The following is a 14,638-nucleotide window of genomic DNA, read 5'->3' on the forward strand; positions in this document are numbered from 1 at the left end:
TCTCTTGTTGCTAGGCAACAGTAGGCTTTTGTGTTATCCGAACTCTCAAGTTTCCATCATCGAACAGGGTTCTAATAGGAAAATCAGGAGTTAAAAGTACTAAGCACTGCATTATACATTTGGGATCAATTTTTTATTTTTCTTTGGTGTTGTGTTTGTTTTATACAAAAAACACTTTTAACAATTTACATCACCAGAATTGAAGAAAAATTGAAACATATCTGAGGATTATTTTACAACAATTTTAAGAGCCACTAGGTGCAGGGCAACTATTTCATTTTGCCCCCTGCCTGCCCCCTGCAGCTTGGAAAGTTATCGCCTACCAACCCACAAACAGGGACAGTGCTGCCAGATTTGGAGGATTTCCGCAAATCTGGAGGATTTTGAACTCTATTTGCGGAGAAGTTTCGCTTTTGGAGGATTTTTGATTCTGGAGGAAAATCTGGAGGATTTGTCGCCCGATTATTATATTCAATTTCATGGAAAAATATAACACATTCAAGACTAAAAAGGCATTTTCCTGCCCAGCGTCACCCTACCCGTTAGGATATATCACGTCCTTTATCACCGTGAGACTGCAGAATGTCTCAGTCTTCTCGTTTTTCTCACAGTCAATGACAATCCAAAAACAATGACATGTAGCTATATTTACGAGGGTACCAAACTACTGGCGGATCTAAGGGGGACATTTGGGGCAAATGCCCCCGGCCCCCCTGCAGCGCCCGAAATCGACGAAAATTTTCGTTTTTTTTAGATAAAACGAAAACTCAACAACTTTTATAAGAAAAAGTATCTTTTAAACTGCACAGCAGTGCGAAAGGTTTTGAAATCCGATGGGTTTTTAGAATTTGGTGAAACTTTGTTGGGGGTATAGTCCCCTGCAGCGTCCAAGACCGCCTTTCTATATCTACCAATAGGATTTGGAGGAATCTGGAGGATTTTTGTAACTGATATAGAGGATTACAGCCTTCCCCATCTGGCAGCACTGAACAGGGAGGGTGTGTATTGTGGGAGAACAATTTTTGCAGTTTCCCTTAAGTGCTAGGGTGTTTTTTACGGGATATTCTGTTCCCGTCCTGTTCAGCATTTCTTTTTTTATCAAAAATAGCCTTGTCTTTGCGTGAAATTGAATTCTGGTGGATTTAGTCTCGAAAGCTTTTCGTCTCATTCGTCTCACTCTGCCCGAGCGGCTTCCCACTATTAAAGCAAGATTCCACGGTGAGTCTGCTTTCCCTCCTCTTCACGTCTTCATTTTTTGTTGACTACTCTTTGGCAAGACTTGTAATTTCCTCACAAGATTATCTCGCTTTTTGGTGTCGTTCTCTCCAGCTATGCCAGCCATGTTCTCCAAGGCGGTTACCGCTACTGACGAAGGTCAGTTCCTTCCCACTGGACCTGCTTACCTCCTCGTGAGATTTAAGGAAAAAAACCAAAGCTTTCGGAACTTCAGCCCTTACAAAATTCGAGATGAGCTCCTGGACGTGATCCATTATGCAGCTGCTAAGGTTTCTGCACTTCGAAGCGGCTCTCTGCTTGTCAAAACGAGGGACATGTACCAGACCGAGGCTCTGCTAGCCTGGAGGTCATTCAGGGGGGAGGACATCTCTGTGATTCCAGCAGACCGCCTAAACCAGGTGGAGGGGATGGTCTATGCCCCTGAGCTCTCAATGGAGTCTCCTCAAACCATACTTGAGGAAAGCCGTGACCAGGGTGTCACAAGTGTCACACGCCTCCCTTCAAAAAATTCCAGACCGAACCCACTGCTCAAGGTGAGGTTTTCGGCCACACAGCTGCCTGAACACCTTTATGCAGTGTACATGCGCTATGAAGTCAGGCCATCTCACCAGCTGCCTCGGCGCTGTGGCAAGTGCCAGCGTTATGGACACGGACAAGGCACATGTAGGTCTCGTGCTGAAATATGCAAACGTTGCTCAGAGGAGCATCCGTCTACAGGGTGTGTCGCCCCTCCCCACTGTGCTGCATGCAATGGACCGCACCCAGTGACTGACAAGAACTGTCCCGTGTGGGTTGCAAAGGTGCAGGAGCTCCGCGAGGCCACACAACGCAGATCTGGACACGTGGCTGGCACCCACGGTGGGTCACCCCCCATGACCCAGCCCAGCACCTCCCACCACGAGGGAGTCCCGCGCCATGTGGGACAAACACAGGCTCAGATATCCCAGGCTGCAAACCGCCCACAGGACTGGCCAGAGCTCCCACCCCCTCGGGATCTGCCCCATGTCGCACGTCACGCAAAGCTGACGCCACCAGCCCGCAAAGACACGAGCCCGCCAGACCACCCAAGCACCCATGCTCGGAAGCGCACGGCCGCGACGCCGGAACTCGCTCGGTCTATCGATGTAGGCTGCGCCCGGTCGACACCGACACCCAAGACAGTCCACCCTGACTCTCCCACCGTGGTTGATCAGCGAGAAACAGGCCCGCACAAAAGTGGTGGGACACGACACCAGGCCCAAACACCAGGCACCTGTGAAATGTCCCCCAGCAACCCAACTGGCGTCTCCGTAGTTACACCACTCCACCGGACAAGGGCTACAGATTCCGACGACGACACATGCTATGATGCCAATACGACGAGCGAGGACGAGGAGACCCCCAAAATGGTCGCCGTGTCTTCCGTCCTGCGATCGCCATCAGTCATTGATGACAGCGATTCCGACACTCAGCTCACCCTCCATGCAGAAGGCCCCAAAACTCGCCTCCGAGCACGCTCAACAAAGGAGAGGAAAAATGTGGGCCTTCGTACCCAGGTCGTGACCAGACGATCCTTCATCCCAGAATAGCGCGCCAAACAAACTAGATAGCTGCTGCAATGGATTTTTTGCTTCAATGGAATGTAGGAGGACTTCTATCCCATTTGTCTGAATTTAAACAGTATATACAAAAGGAAGCTCCTCTTCTAGCGGCGATTCAGGAAACTCATTTTAAAAGCACAGATCATTACAATTACAATGTGGCTGGATATACTTTGTACAGACAGGACATAAATCTAGCAAATAGACAGGGTGGCGTAGCTCTTTATGTAGCAAACTCAGTGTCACAACGGAAAACAAACATAGCTTCCCCGCTAAATGTTGTAGCAGCTACTGTTTCACTACTAAACCGCGAGTTGTTGGTTGTTTCAGTGTATTTGCCGCCAAATGCAACTGTTGTAAACCAGCAAAATCTGAATGACCTTCTAGAGCAAATGCCAGAAAATTGCCTTCTGCTCGGCGATTTCAATGGTCATAGTCCACTATGGGGCAGCCGACACTTATCGCCGAGAGGCAGGATAATTGAAGCTGCACTAAACCGCCAGTCCCTTGTAGCTATGAACGACGGCAACCCAACGTTTGTCAGTAGTAGCTACCACACAACCTCTGCAATTGACTTGTCAATTTCTTCCCCGAGGATCGCACCGCTCTTTAGATGGACCGTAACATCGGATCCGCTGTTTTCAGACCATTATCCAATTCACATCATGCTTACCAGTGCAACCACGCTGTCACCAGCACCGACACTGAAGGTATGGCAAACAAATAACGCGGATTGGTCGGGCTTTAACGCAAAGGTCAACAGACATGCTCCCTACGGCCTGTCTCAGACCATTTCCAATTTTATGGGGGCTATGAAGAAATCGGCCAGTGAAACGCTAAAAGAAAAAACTATTAAGATTGGAACTGCAAATGAATCTAAAAATCTTGTCTGGTGGAACTGGAAATGCCAAAGAGCCAAAGCAATAAGAAAAAGAGCCTTCAGAAACTTCCAGAGATGCATATGTCCCAGACATGCCCAACTGTATACCGCTGCCCGTAAAGAATGTGCGGAAACTATATACAAAGAAAAGAAGGCGGCATGGCAAAACTATGCCGCTAAATGTAATCGTTTTACCCCGCTCAGCGAACTCTGGAGTCATGTTCGTGCTTTCGCCTCACGACGAACTAATTTAGGTGCCTTTCCGCAATTGCTTTCAAACAATATATTCGTAACTGACCCAGTTACCGTCACAAATATATTTGCCCAACACTTTGCCAACACATCGTCTACAGATATTTACTCCTTGAGCGTGCATCGAGCTCTCGTTAATAGAACAGTAAATCTTGATTTTTCTTCTGCAAACTCTGAACCATACAATGCTCTTTTTACCCTAAGAGAACTTAAACTATCCCTAGCAAAGGCAAGCACTAAAACTTCGGTAGGACCAGACTCCATTCCATATTCTTTTTTCACAAAATTGAACGAACTTAACCTTTCCACACTACTGATAGCATTCAACAAACTATGGACTGAGGACAACTTCCCGGATGAATGGCTTAAAAGTATAATCATACCTATCCTCAAACCCGGCAAAGACCAGCACGACGCAAATTCGTATCGCCCAATCTCACTAACCAATTGTGTCTCCAAGATTTTCGAAAGAATGGTAAACAGGCGCCTGCGATTTTACCTTGAGAGCAACCATTGCATTGATATATGTCAAAGCGGTTTTCAGAAAAATCGTAGTACGGCAGACAATATCATTCGCCTTATCTCGGACATCCAGGTAAACTGGGAACATAGGCGACCGACTGTTGCTATTTTCCTAGATCTAATGTCAGCCTTCAACAAGGTACACAGTTCGACGATAATTTATAAGCTGCACTCAATCGGAATCAGAGGCCATTTGGCTGCGTTTCTTCAAAATTTCCTAAAACCCCGAACTTTCAAAGTTCGTTGCCAAGCGACACTTTCTGACGACTTTGTAATGGAACATGGCGTCCCTCAAGGCAGCGTGCTGTCACCTACGCTGTTCTTGATTGCCCTGAACGATATGCTCCTACTCCTGCCACGTGTTCTAACATTTTCTGTCCGCTATTCGCTTTTTGCTGATGATATAGCAATATGGGTATCCCACAAAAACTACAAACAGGCTTATTCTATATTGCAAACAGTGGTTGATCACTGCGTTTAATGGTGCACAAAATGGGGATTCTTTTTGTCAGCACCAAAATCAGTCATGATGGTCTTCAAACGTGGACCCCGTCCATCGCTTGAAAGATCCCCACACATCGATGGGATTAAAATACCTTTTTCCACGTCACACAAATTTCTAGGGATCATTTTGGATACTAATCTAACCTTCCGTCAACACGTTGAGCACCTAAGAGCACGTTGTATTAAACGAATCAATGTCCTAAGATGCATATGTGGGTTTTCTTGGGGTGCGGACAGGAAAACATTGCAAATGTTGTATATTGGGCTAATCAGATCTACGATTGAGTACAATTGTTATCTGTTTAGCACACTGTCGCCCAGTTTATGCAAACGTCTAGAAGCCGTTCAATCAACGTGCTTGAGACTTCTAACTGGGGCTTTTCGCACATCGCCAGTTCTTGCGCTTCGTGCAGATACCGGCATTCCAGCACTTGATGACCGACGCGTCTTTCTTTTCCTCCGCTATTACTACAGAGCAAAAAGTGTTCGAAATCACATTGCGGTACCAGCAATGGAGGCGAGGAAACCAAGAACCCGACGCCCACTGCGTAGATCGTGCTTTCTACCCGGGTGCCTTGAGCAAGCTCATCAACTGCTAAACATTAGGCGCACTGAAGTTACTCTAAATCCTCCTATGATTCCATTTTGGCTCCTCAAAGACCTATCCATTGAATTTCTTTTTGATTATAAGAAGACCAGTATACCTCCGGTGGAAGCTCAAATGCTCTTCCAGGAGTATGTAGAGCTCAACTGCGACTCTGCTTTTTTCTTCACAGATGGCTCATGTCACGAAAATCAGATAGGTTCAGCAGCCGTCGGCCCTGGGCTTAGGTTTGGGACCCGGCTTCAAGAATTTACGACAGTCTTTAGTGCCGAAGTTCACGCAATCGAAAAAGTTATGGAGCACATCAAGGCAGAAAAGATTGATCGGGCAACCATCTGTACTGATTCGAAATCCGCTCTTCAAGCACTGGAAAGGACCGATAATGTTACCCACCACGGTATCTACAATATTCTCAGGATCACATCAGATCTCAATGAGGGCCAGCATGTGACCCTTCTTTGGGTTCCAGGTCATTACGGTATTGCAGGAAATGAACGTGCGGATGTCCTCGCAAAGGAGGCTGCAATGCGACCTGATCCAGTTGTGGAACCTATGGCCCAAGGGGACGCTATTCATATGATAAAAATCAAATTCGCCGAGTACCTTCAACGCAATTGGGACCAACATCATGCTGCACATATGTATGCGATCAAACGAGAACTTAGAACATGGGTCACATGTAACCAACCAGACAGGATACGCGAGGTGACCCTGGCCAGATTGAGGTGTGGTCATACTCGCCTCACCCATGGCCACCTTTTTGATAGGACGGGCCCTCCGATTTGCCACACCTGCGACACACGCATCTCCGTAGAGCACATTTTGATCGCATGCACGGCATTGCATCACGAACGAAGACACATCACTAACTATCTTGCGGTACAACACCTTAAAAACGACCTCCCGACGCTTCTCGGGGACGACACAACATTGACAAACCTGGTACTTGATTTCGTCCTAACATCACCCTACTCAGAGCTACTTTAACGGCCTTGACTGTTAGCAGGCGCCCGTTTCGCTACCACCAGGCTGACTTGTGATACGGGATGGGTCGGGTTTTTCGCTGGTGCTGAAACACAGAGCTTCGGTGGCAGACGGGTTTTCTCCTGCCGCTGGAGCAGGCTTAGAGGCTCAGCGGCCCAGCGAGCTACACCAGCGGACCCCGGCCGCTGAACAGCGGCGGCGGCCGGGTTGAACGACCACAGACAACCGTCGGCCGCCAACTGCAGCAGCGACAGATTCCCCATCCTCCAAACCATTCCTTTCATCGTGACGCTTAAACATTCACAAACCCCATCCCTCCCAGCGACATATCCCCCACTCTTCAAACCATTCCTGTCATCAAACTCTCGTAACCTTACCATTCACAAACTTCCTCCTTCCCTCCCTTCACAAACATCAATTTACCGGTAAGTTTCACTGTCATTTATGTGTCTTAACGTAAATTCATGGGTTTTTTCCCATATTCATGGCATAGTACATGGATATGGGTTTTCCCATGTTGTCTTGCTGTAAAAGTGGCCACCGGTCTTAGTTAGGACGGCCGGTTTGTTTTGCGCGGCGTAGTTAGGTCGCCGCCCTCCTCGCGAGGCCGGTAACGTAAGTTAGGGCCACTAAAAAAAAAAAAAAAAAAAAAAGAGTTACCTATTTCTTCAACTGCTCAACTAATTATATATTTCAGGTAGTATTTAAAGCAAGGCTATGATTTAAAATATTTTCATATTTGGCCCTGGGGTGAGCAGACAGTCAGTGTTATTAATGGGAAGCTAGGATTTTAATTGAAAAGGACAATGGCAAATGATGATGGAATGAGCGTAACCTGACATGTTTTGGATTTCAGGACAAATCTTCTTCTGGGGCCCTGCTTCATGGCCCAGCGCTGCAGTACGCTGCTCCACTGTATTGGCGTGGCGCTTGAGGCAAATTTGGCTTGATGCTCCTGCGTTTCTAGCGCCCAATTGTTGTCTCCTCGGAAACCCAATATCAATATACTGCTGTGTGCAGCTTGCTTTCTTGAAACAGGGCCCGGTTAAACATCCAACATTTGTAAGGCTGCTTTCAACCATATTAAATGAAAGAAATATAATGTAAATTTACTTGGGTGTAATATCCCATTGCCATCATGACCTTAGTGTGACCCTGATGCCTGACCCAACATGGAATCATGGAATTTCTCAAAAGTGAAATTGATGTAAATTGAAATTTGCAGTGAAAAAATATTGTGATTTACAAATATTTGCCCATATTCCATAACCATACTGATCTTTATATGCACTGATCTGCTATGTACCTACTATAAAGCAAGTTGTCATTTTTTTGTCATGGATTGCTGCCCCTGTGGCTTGTTGGATAAGGCATCCTGATCTGTCCCATTACTCAGAGCAGTGGCAGTGCTGCTGTGACTGGAGAGCCCCATGTGGTTTGACTTGACCTATGTTTCTTAGTTTCTAATCTATATTCACTTCAGCTGGTTTGTTACTGGTGTTAGGTGTTGGTAGCAAGATTACTTTACTACTCGTTGGTAGCAAGATTACTTTACTACTCGGTAGAGCTGATCTGAAGGCAATACCTCTGACAATCATTACATCATAGCACATCTTAAGGATAGCTCAGTAGAGATAAGTGTGCTTATTTTATTGTAACATTTTTATATTGATGGCTCCCAGCAAAATCACAGTAGTGCTGTTTTTAGAAGTTTACAGGATGAGCCAACACTTCCCAAATGGATGTGACACATAAATAAATGCCACTTGTAACTTTTGGTGCAGTATGCGCCATACTCATAATCTACTAAAAGCTACTCCAATTTTCAAAAACACTGAAGATCTTGCTTCCTAAGCAATGTTGTATGACTGCAAGCAAATGTTATTATTTAAGTTACTAAAAGAAATTTTCCTTTTAAAAAATAGTATATTTTCATCCATTTAGGATATAGAGGAAGGGGGCAGGGCATATGCTCCTCCATCCCCTTAGAGTTGCCTGTGCAGTCAATTGTCAAATATGGGTTTTGTTCGATTTGTCATGCTTGACTGACTTTGCATTTTTCAGGTTTGAGAGAAAGAAAATAGTACACCATGTCAGATGATGATAACCCTAAAGCAAAGCCCAGGAAAGGTGGGTTACTATTACATGTATTGCAAGGTAGTATGGTGTTACCAGTTAAAGTCCTGGCATTGCATCCAAGTTGTTAAGTTCAGTTATTTTAAGATGGTCAATAAAGTTAGAATGATGATAAGCATTGAACTGTCAGTCATGTTAATGGATGGTGGCTCTTCTCTAAACCATAAATAATGTGTCCATTATTCACTTGCATGACATTGATAAGCATTAGATCACCATCATATTGCTTTGTGGTAGGTGTTTAACATCATTGTTGTTTTTCAGGGCCTCTCTTTTATGGAAGCATATTTGCTTTCATTGGTGGTGTTCTGCTGCTGATGTCATTTTGCAGGTAAGCATTGTTACTATGATGCTTGTGCAATCTAAAACACCAATAAAGGGGTAGATAATTGCCCTTTATTTTGCCTGCAGCTAATGTGAGTGGAATAAAATGCCTGATATTTATGATTATTTCCATAATAATGATGTCATTGTGTAGTGTCCTATCTCATGGACATTTTATGGATATAACCGTATATCAGCTTGAACTCAAACTCTGTGAGGGTGATGATGCACATTGTGTTGTTTCAAGATATCCTAACTGACTGCTCTCTGCCTATTTCAGTCCGTACTGGCTGCAGTCATATGAAATCGCCTACTTGGACTTCAAGAACATGGGTCTGTGGGAAGTCTGCTTTGTCAACTTCCGGTACCCCAACAACCAGTTTGACCACAAGTTCACTGGTTGTCACTGGGTGTTCAGCAACGAGTACCGCATCATCAGAGAGTGGATTCTGCCTGGTAAGCAGTCTCGAGTAGAGGATGGTCGCCCGGCTATGCCATGGGTTTGGTGGGAGACACGCTGTGTTGACAGAGTGGCAGCGACGTTCCTCATATATAACTTACCGTCGCCATTGCGCCTCATAAACAAACTACCGGGCGCCGATGACCCCCGAAGTCCGGGCACTCTAGAATAAAAAACCGACCACCCCGGGCTACGTGTCTTGCGACCGCCTGCGGCCGCCACTGACTGACCGCCCGCTGTGTGCCGCGCCTGCAGCGTGGCTGCAGGCGGTGCAGGCGTTCGTCACGCTGGCCTTCGTGGCCAGCTTCGGCGGCCAGGTGGTGGTGGCCATGATGCTGATGAAGCTGCCGCTCTTCCTGTGGCGCCGCTTCCAGCTGGAGATGACCGTCACAGCGCTCACCATGAAGCTCGTTACCGGTACGGTCCGCGATGGAGAGGTTTTGGGTGTGGGGTGGGAGGGAGGGGGCAGGGCCAGCTGAATCACTTGGTAGGGACGGGACCGAGTAATGTGTTAGTTTTGGTATACAGATCGGTCATCTCTTCTAAGTGAGAGTGAAACTGAATGGCTATTGCGATGACGTATTTGACGCCTAGCTATTTAGATTTTAGACGAGCGACGTCGCTTATTTTTCTTGTTTGTTTGTTTGTTTGAGGACGTTGAGTGAAGGTACCGTGAAGTGCATTGCTTCCCCTAAATATGGCTTTGTTCTTCTCTGCGCCAGTGCTGACCCTGCCCCTGCCCTCTCTCCACCACAGTGGCGACTCATGTCTCCGCACGTCTCCACCCGCTGACCCCGTCTCTGTTCCTCTCTGCCGCAGTGGCGACGCTGTTTCTGGCGCTGGCCATTTTCGGCGGCAAGTGCTGGGACCGCGACTGGCTCATGTACCCCAACTACAACTTCCTCTCGTGGTCGTACTACATGGCCGCCTTCTCTTGCATGTTCCACGCGTTCGCCGCCATCCTCTATGGCATGGTGAGTGGCCTGGTGGGCAGGGGACGTCCCATATCTGTCAGCACTTGTTCGTTGTTATTCTGGGGCACTGCTGTGGCAGCACACATTGTTTTCCTGTTCTACGGTTTTGCAGCACGTCTTTTTTTTGTTTTTTTTTAGATACATTCGGATTATTTTTTGTCGGTTTCAATTCACTTGAATGTCGCTCAATTTTCCTGTCATGTCCCTAGTGTGTCAGCACTCTTTGGGCTAAAACTGGCATTAATTTGCATTCTTTTCAGGCATTACATTCACCAAAAAAGTAAGGCAGGTGGAACGAATTTGACTGTAAATATCTGTTGTGTTTTAAGTTTTATGCCAGGCTTTGTTGTTTTGTCTCACATTGTCGTGTCCATCTATTTCATCGTGAGTTGTGCATGTGTTTGCTGTGTGCTGTGTGCTTTCAATGTTTGTTTGCATGGCACCTATCGCTGTCTTTTACACATGCATTGTGTTTTGGGTAGCGTTGTTTTTCTGTTCAGTTTTGTGAATAGTAAATGTGTGTTTCCCGGGCTGCAGTCCGCCCTAGTCTCCCGTCACCGTCATATTATGTGTTAGCGGCATGCGTATTGCGTATCATCACCGTACCCCCCACTGGTTGTTTTGTGCTTGTGTTCTGGGCGAGTATTCAGCACCCTGTGTCACATCAGCATGTGGTAGCTCGCACGCCCGTATCAGTTTTGTCTCCTCCGGCCTGGCTCTCCGGCTCTCGGTCCGGCGTCGGGAGGGACCCGCTGGCCTCGAGCGGCCGTCGCTCCGGAGGCCGGCCACTGGCTCCTCCTCTCCGCAGCATGGCTTCACTCTGTGGTCTGACACCCGTGAGACGGACTTTCAGCCGGCTTCAGGCGACTCTGTGTGTTTCTTTTCTCTCTGCAGCGTAGCTCGAAGACCGCTCAAAACAGCGGCGCAGCTGACCTGTTCGCGGTTTTTGGTCTGGATCTCTGCATCACTCATTTTTATGCATCCACCCCTTACTGCCCGACGCCTGTGCCTATCTCTGTCTCCGCCGCGGTTCCTCATGCCTCTCCTCTGCCTGTCTCACTCGCCTTCCTTCGTGACCGCACTAAACGTCTCTTGGTGGGGCCGGCTGGTCGGTGGCCATCCCCACGGCTGGTGATGGGTCGCGTTGAATCTATCTGGCAGCAGCACTCGCCGCGTCGGACTTAGCTGACTGCTAAGCGCTTGTAAAAAGCTGGAAAACGTGCTTCCTTCCTCTGTACAAAGCTTTGTAAATTCTGAGGCTCAGCTATGGCATGAAGACGAGCCGTGGTGCGCTGTTGCGATTGCAAACATTGCAGGGCTTTGTAGTGGTTTTCGGTGACGGCAAACAGGTCATGTGACGTCCCACGATCGCTTCTCGGCGGCGGCGTTTGATTGGTCGACGTCGGCTGAGCTGGGTGTTATCGACCAATCAGCGTCGCTGGCTCTGCGCAAGACGGTCGCTGATTGGTTGACCTCAGTTCGGTCGCCGGCGGGCGGCCAATCAGACTCCCGGTGGCCGGAGGCGTTCACTGATTGGTCGCCGTGCTCGCGGCCGACCAACCAGCGTGCAGCTGCCGGTCCGCTCATGCCCAGCTCGCTGGCTGTGTCGTGTTCTAGGAGATGAATGCCATCCGGCGCCGCCAGTTGGAACAGAGCAACATTCTGATGCACATGCAGCCGGCCGAGTCGCACCACGGTTCGGCGTACATCTGAGCCGGTCCCGGGCCCCGGGCCGCCGGCGAGGGCCATGTATGCAGACCGCACCCGCCGGCCGACCAGCCGCTCACCCGCCCCGCCCGCCTCTGTCTGTGCGTCTCAGTCTGTCTCTGTCAATCTGCCGTCTCCCTCTTTCTTTTTCTATTGGTCTTAGCTGCTGTCCCTGACTGACTACTCTCGCTTAATGGTTCGGTTTTGTATCTAGTGAGACTTATTTATGCCTGGATTTTTTTTTACTTTTTCGTACAAATAACTGCTCTTTTTCTTTTTGTCTTTTCTTTTAGGCCAATTATAATGATAAAATATGATTTACGAGTTTTGCTTCTTGATCACTAGCCGTAATACATGTTCGTTTCTCATGTGTACATAGAATAGTGCTCATATTATTGCCCCTTTGAACATTTCGCACCAGGACCAGATGCATACTCGTATGTTATACCATCTGATCATCATGTTCATGATTCCTAAAATAGCTTTGCCTTTTCCTGGTTTTCTTTGGATAATATTTACGTAACTTTCTGGCTGGACTATAACCCGAAAATTCTTGATATCGGAGTTCCTTATTCTATCCTTCTTTTTGCCAATTGGTTGCGTCATCTGGCATGTAGATATTGTAAAAAGCAAACTAATCGGCTGACGGTATTAATGATCCTCCTCCACTAATCTATGAGATGTTGATGTTTTCATCGGCTTTTTTGACATCTACCGTGCATCGCCTCTATTTTATGGGCTTATAAATATCCGCAAAATCAAAAAAGAGTGTCTGCCTGTTGCACACCACCATAACATCTTTAAGTAACCATTCACGTCTTACCTTCCTCGCCAGCCTAACAGTAGCAAAAATACTTATTGTTACTCACCACTTCATACCTACGACGTCCCTCACTGATCCAGATCATTTTCATGCCTCGTTTCACGTATTCATTACTTTCTGCTGATATCCAGGCATGCAGTCTTGTACGTTTTTGGCCATCGATAATGTCCATTATCCCTAAACGCTGTTGTGCGCTCTGGATTGTCTAATGATCTTCATCAATGTTTGCGCCGCGATAATATGGCCAAAAAATTGGTTAGTTCTCTTATGTTTGGCTCATTTCTGCCTCGAGCTTAAATAGATATGCCCGAATTTAGTCGACAGTGTGCAAAGTAAAGAGTGTGTTTACTTTTTGTTTCTGTTACAAGCGACTGAACGCACCATGGCTATTTAAAATGTGCGTTATGGCGTCGCGCTGTACTACCAAGCTCCCGGCCTGCCTCTCCCCGTATTTACCCCCCGGCCCGAGTGCGGCGCTGACAGCTGACCTCCCGTTCCGTGTCTCGCAGCACCTGTACCAGGTGAAGCAGCTGATGCCTACCGACTACCACCTGGACCGGCTCAGCCGCCACGGTCTCTACGAGTACGGCAACGAGTACGGCAGCGAGCCCGGCTACCAGTACGGCGGCTACCCACCCTCGGTGCCCTCCGTCGCCCCGTCCGTGGTCGCCCCCTCGCCGGCGCCCTACCAGCGCGTCGAGAACGATAACGAGGTGTTCGTTCACGACCCGAGCAACGGCGCCCGCTACTGAGGCGGCGCGGTTCGGTCGGCCGTCGGTAGATGGTGTGCGCGTCGGCGGCCGCCGATGCGCGCCCATAGTTGGTGCGTTCATGTGCTATAACACATTCCGTCCGCTCGATTGTGACTATCGACTTGTTAGCGTGGATCTGAGCAGATCTAAGCTGGTTGAAGCAATTTGTACCCGGTATTTGTAAGTTTTTTTTTTTTTTTTGCTGAGACGTGGCAGTCCCCGACGTTCACGCGAGCACACACGCTTCGGCATTTGCACATCACACTCAGCTTTTTGCGGAGGCTTTCAGTTATTGGCGTCATTCCATCGAAAGGCTGTCTGTGTCGCTTTGTTTCGCATTATGTATCGCTAGCATAGGATAGTTAGTTTATACTAGTTTATAAGCATGGTACCTTCACAGATCTTCCAACCTTGAATATTTTTTACGAACAAATTGCAAGCTAAGCCACAGTTGGGTTGGTAGAGTCGTGGGCGTCTTCGCTCTTCGAAGACTTTCTTCTGAGATGTGTCTGTGAAAGGTTCACCCCTGTAAATGTGTACCATACAAGCATTGTGATTAAAATGTACTACCGGCAGCTATTTTTAGCACATCGCTTGTTTGTATCGCTGTACGTAGGTCTGTCGTGCGAGGAGTGAGGACGCGCCGTTTCGTCGCCTCTCTAGTACGGACAGAGTGTATGTGCCTTCACGCTGGCACACTGCCGCTCTCGGTCGCTCGCTCCCGGTCCGGTGCGGACCCCGGTACCCATGAGCCTGGCCCATGCGATACGTGAGCTCGACTGTCCAGAACGGCGTTTGTCTGTCCCGCGAAATAAACACGCACATAAAACCATTTCAAAGCCTTAAGGTGAGGAGTCCTGGTTTCAGTGTGCATTATAGAAAGAAGCAAGGGCATTGCAA

General features: G+C 47.8%; 1 protein-coding gene across 15 annotated transcripts; it reads left to right on the forward strand.

Annotated features, from left to right (window-relative positions):
• Positions 1 to 286: 286 nt before the first annotated feature.
• LOC122383425 lies at positions 287 to 14,570 on the forward strand. 15 transcript variants are annotated; one of them, XR_006256834.1, is made up of 9 exons: positions 1,003 to 1,018; positions 7,213 to 7,259; positions 8,627 to 8,692; positions 8,963 to 9,029; positions 9,303 to 9,478; positions 9,738 to 9,899; positions 10,302 to 10,456; positions 12,074 to 12,264; positions 13,496 to 14,570. XR_006256834.1 is itself a non-coding variant. In XM_043369809.1 (9 exons), exons 3-8 carry the CDS (start codon positions 8,653 to 8,655, stop codon positions 12,167 to 12,169), a joined length of 696 nt encoding a protein of 231 aa, XP_043225744.1. In that variant the 5' UTR covers positions 1,003 to 1,018; positions 7,213 to 7,259; positions 8,627 to 8,652; the 3' UTR covers positions 12,170 to 12,205; positions 13,496 to 13,866. The 15 variants fall into 15 exon arrangements, 14 of the variants coding, with proteins under 14 accessions (XP_043225742.1, XP_043225741.1, XP_043225740.1 ...); XM_043369809.1 differs by having other exon boundaries at positions 12,074 to 12,205; positions 13,496 to 13,866; XM_043369804.1 differs by lacking the exon at positions 12,074 to 12,264 and having other exon boundaries at positions 1,002 to 1,018.
• Positions 14,571 to 14,638: the final 68 nt, after the last annotated feature.

Source organism: Amphibalanus amphitrite, unplaced genomic scaffold (assembly GCF_019059575.1).
Source record: "Amphibalanus amphitrite isolate SeventyFive unplaced genomic scaffold, NRLGWU_Aamphi_draft 000163F_arrow, whole genome shotgun sequence".
Lineage (NCBI taxonomy): Eukaryota > Metazoa > Arthropoda > Thecostraca > Balanomorpha > Balanidae > Amphibalanus > Amphibalanus amphitrite.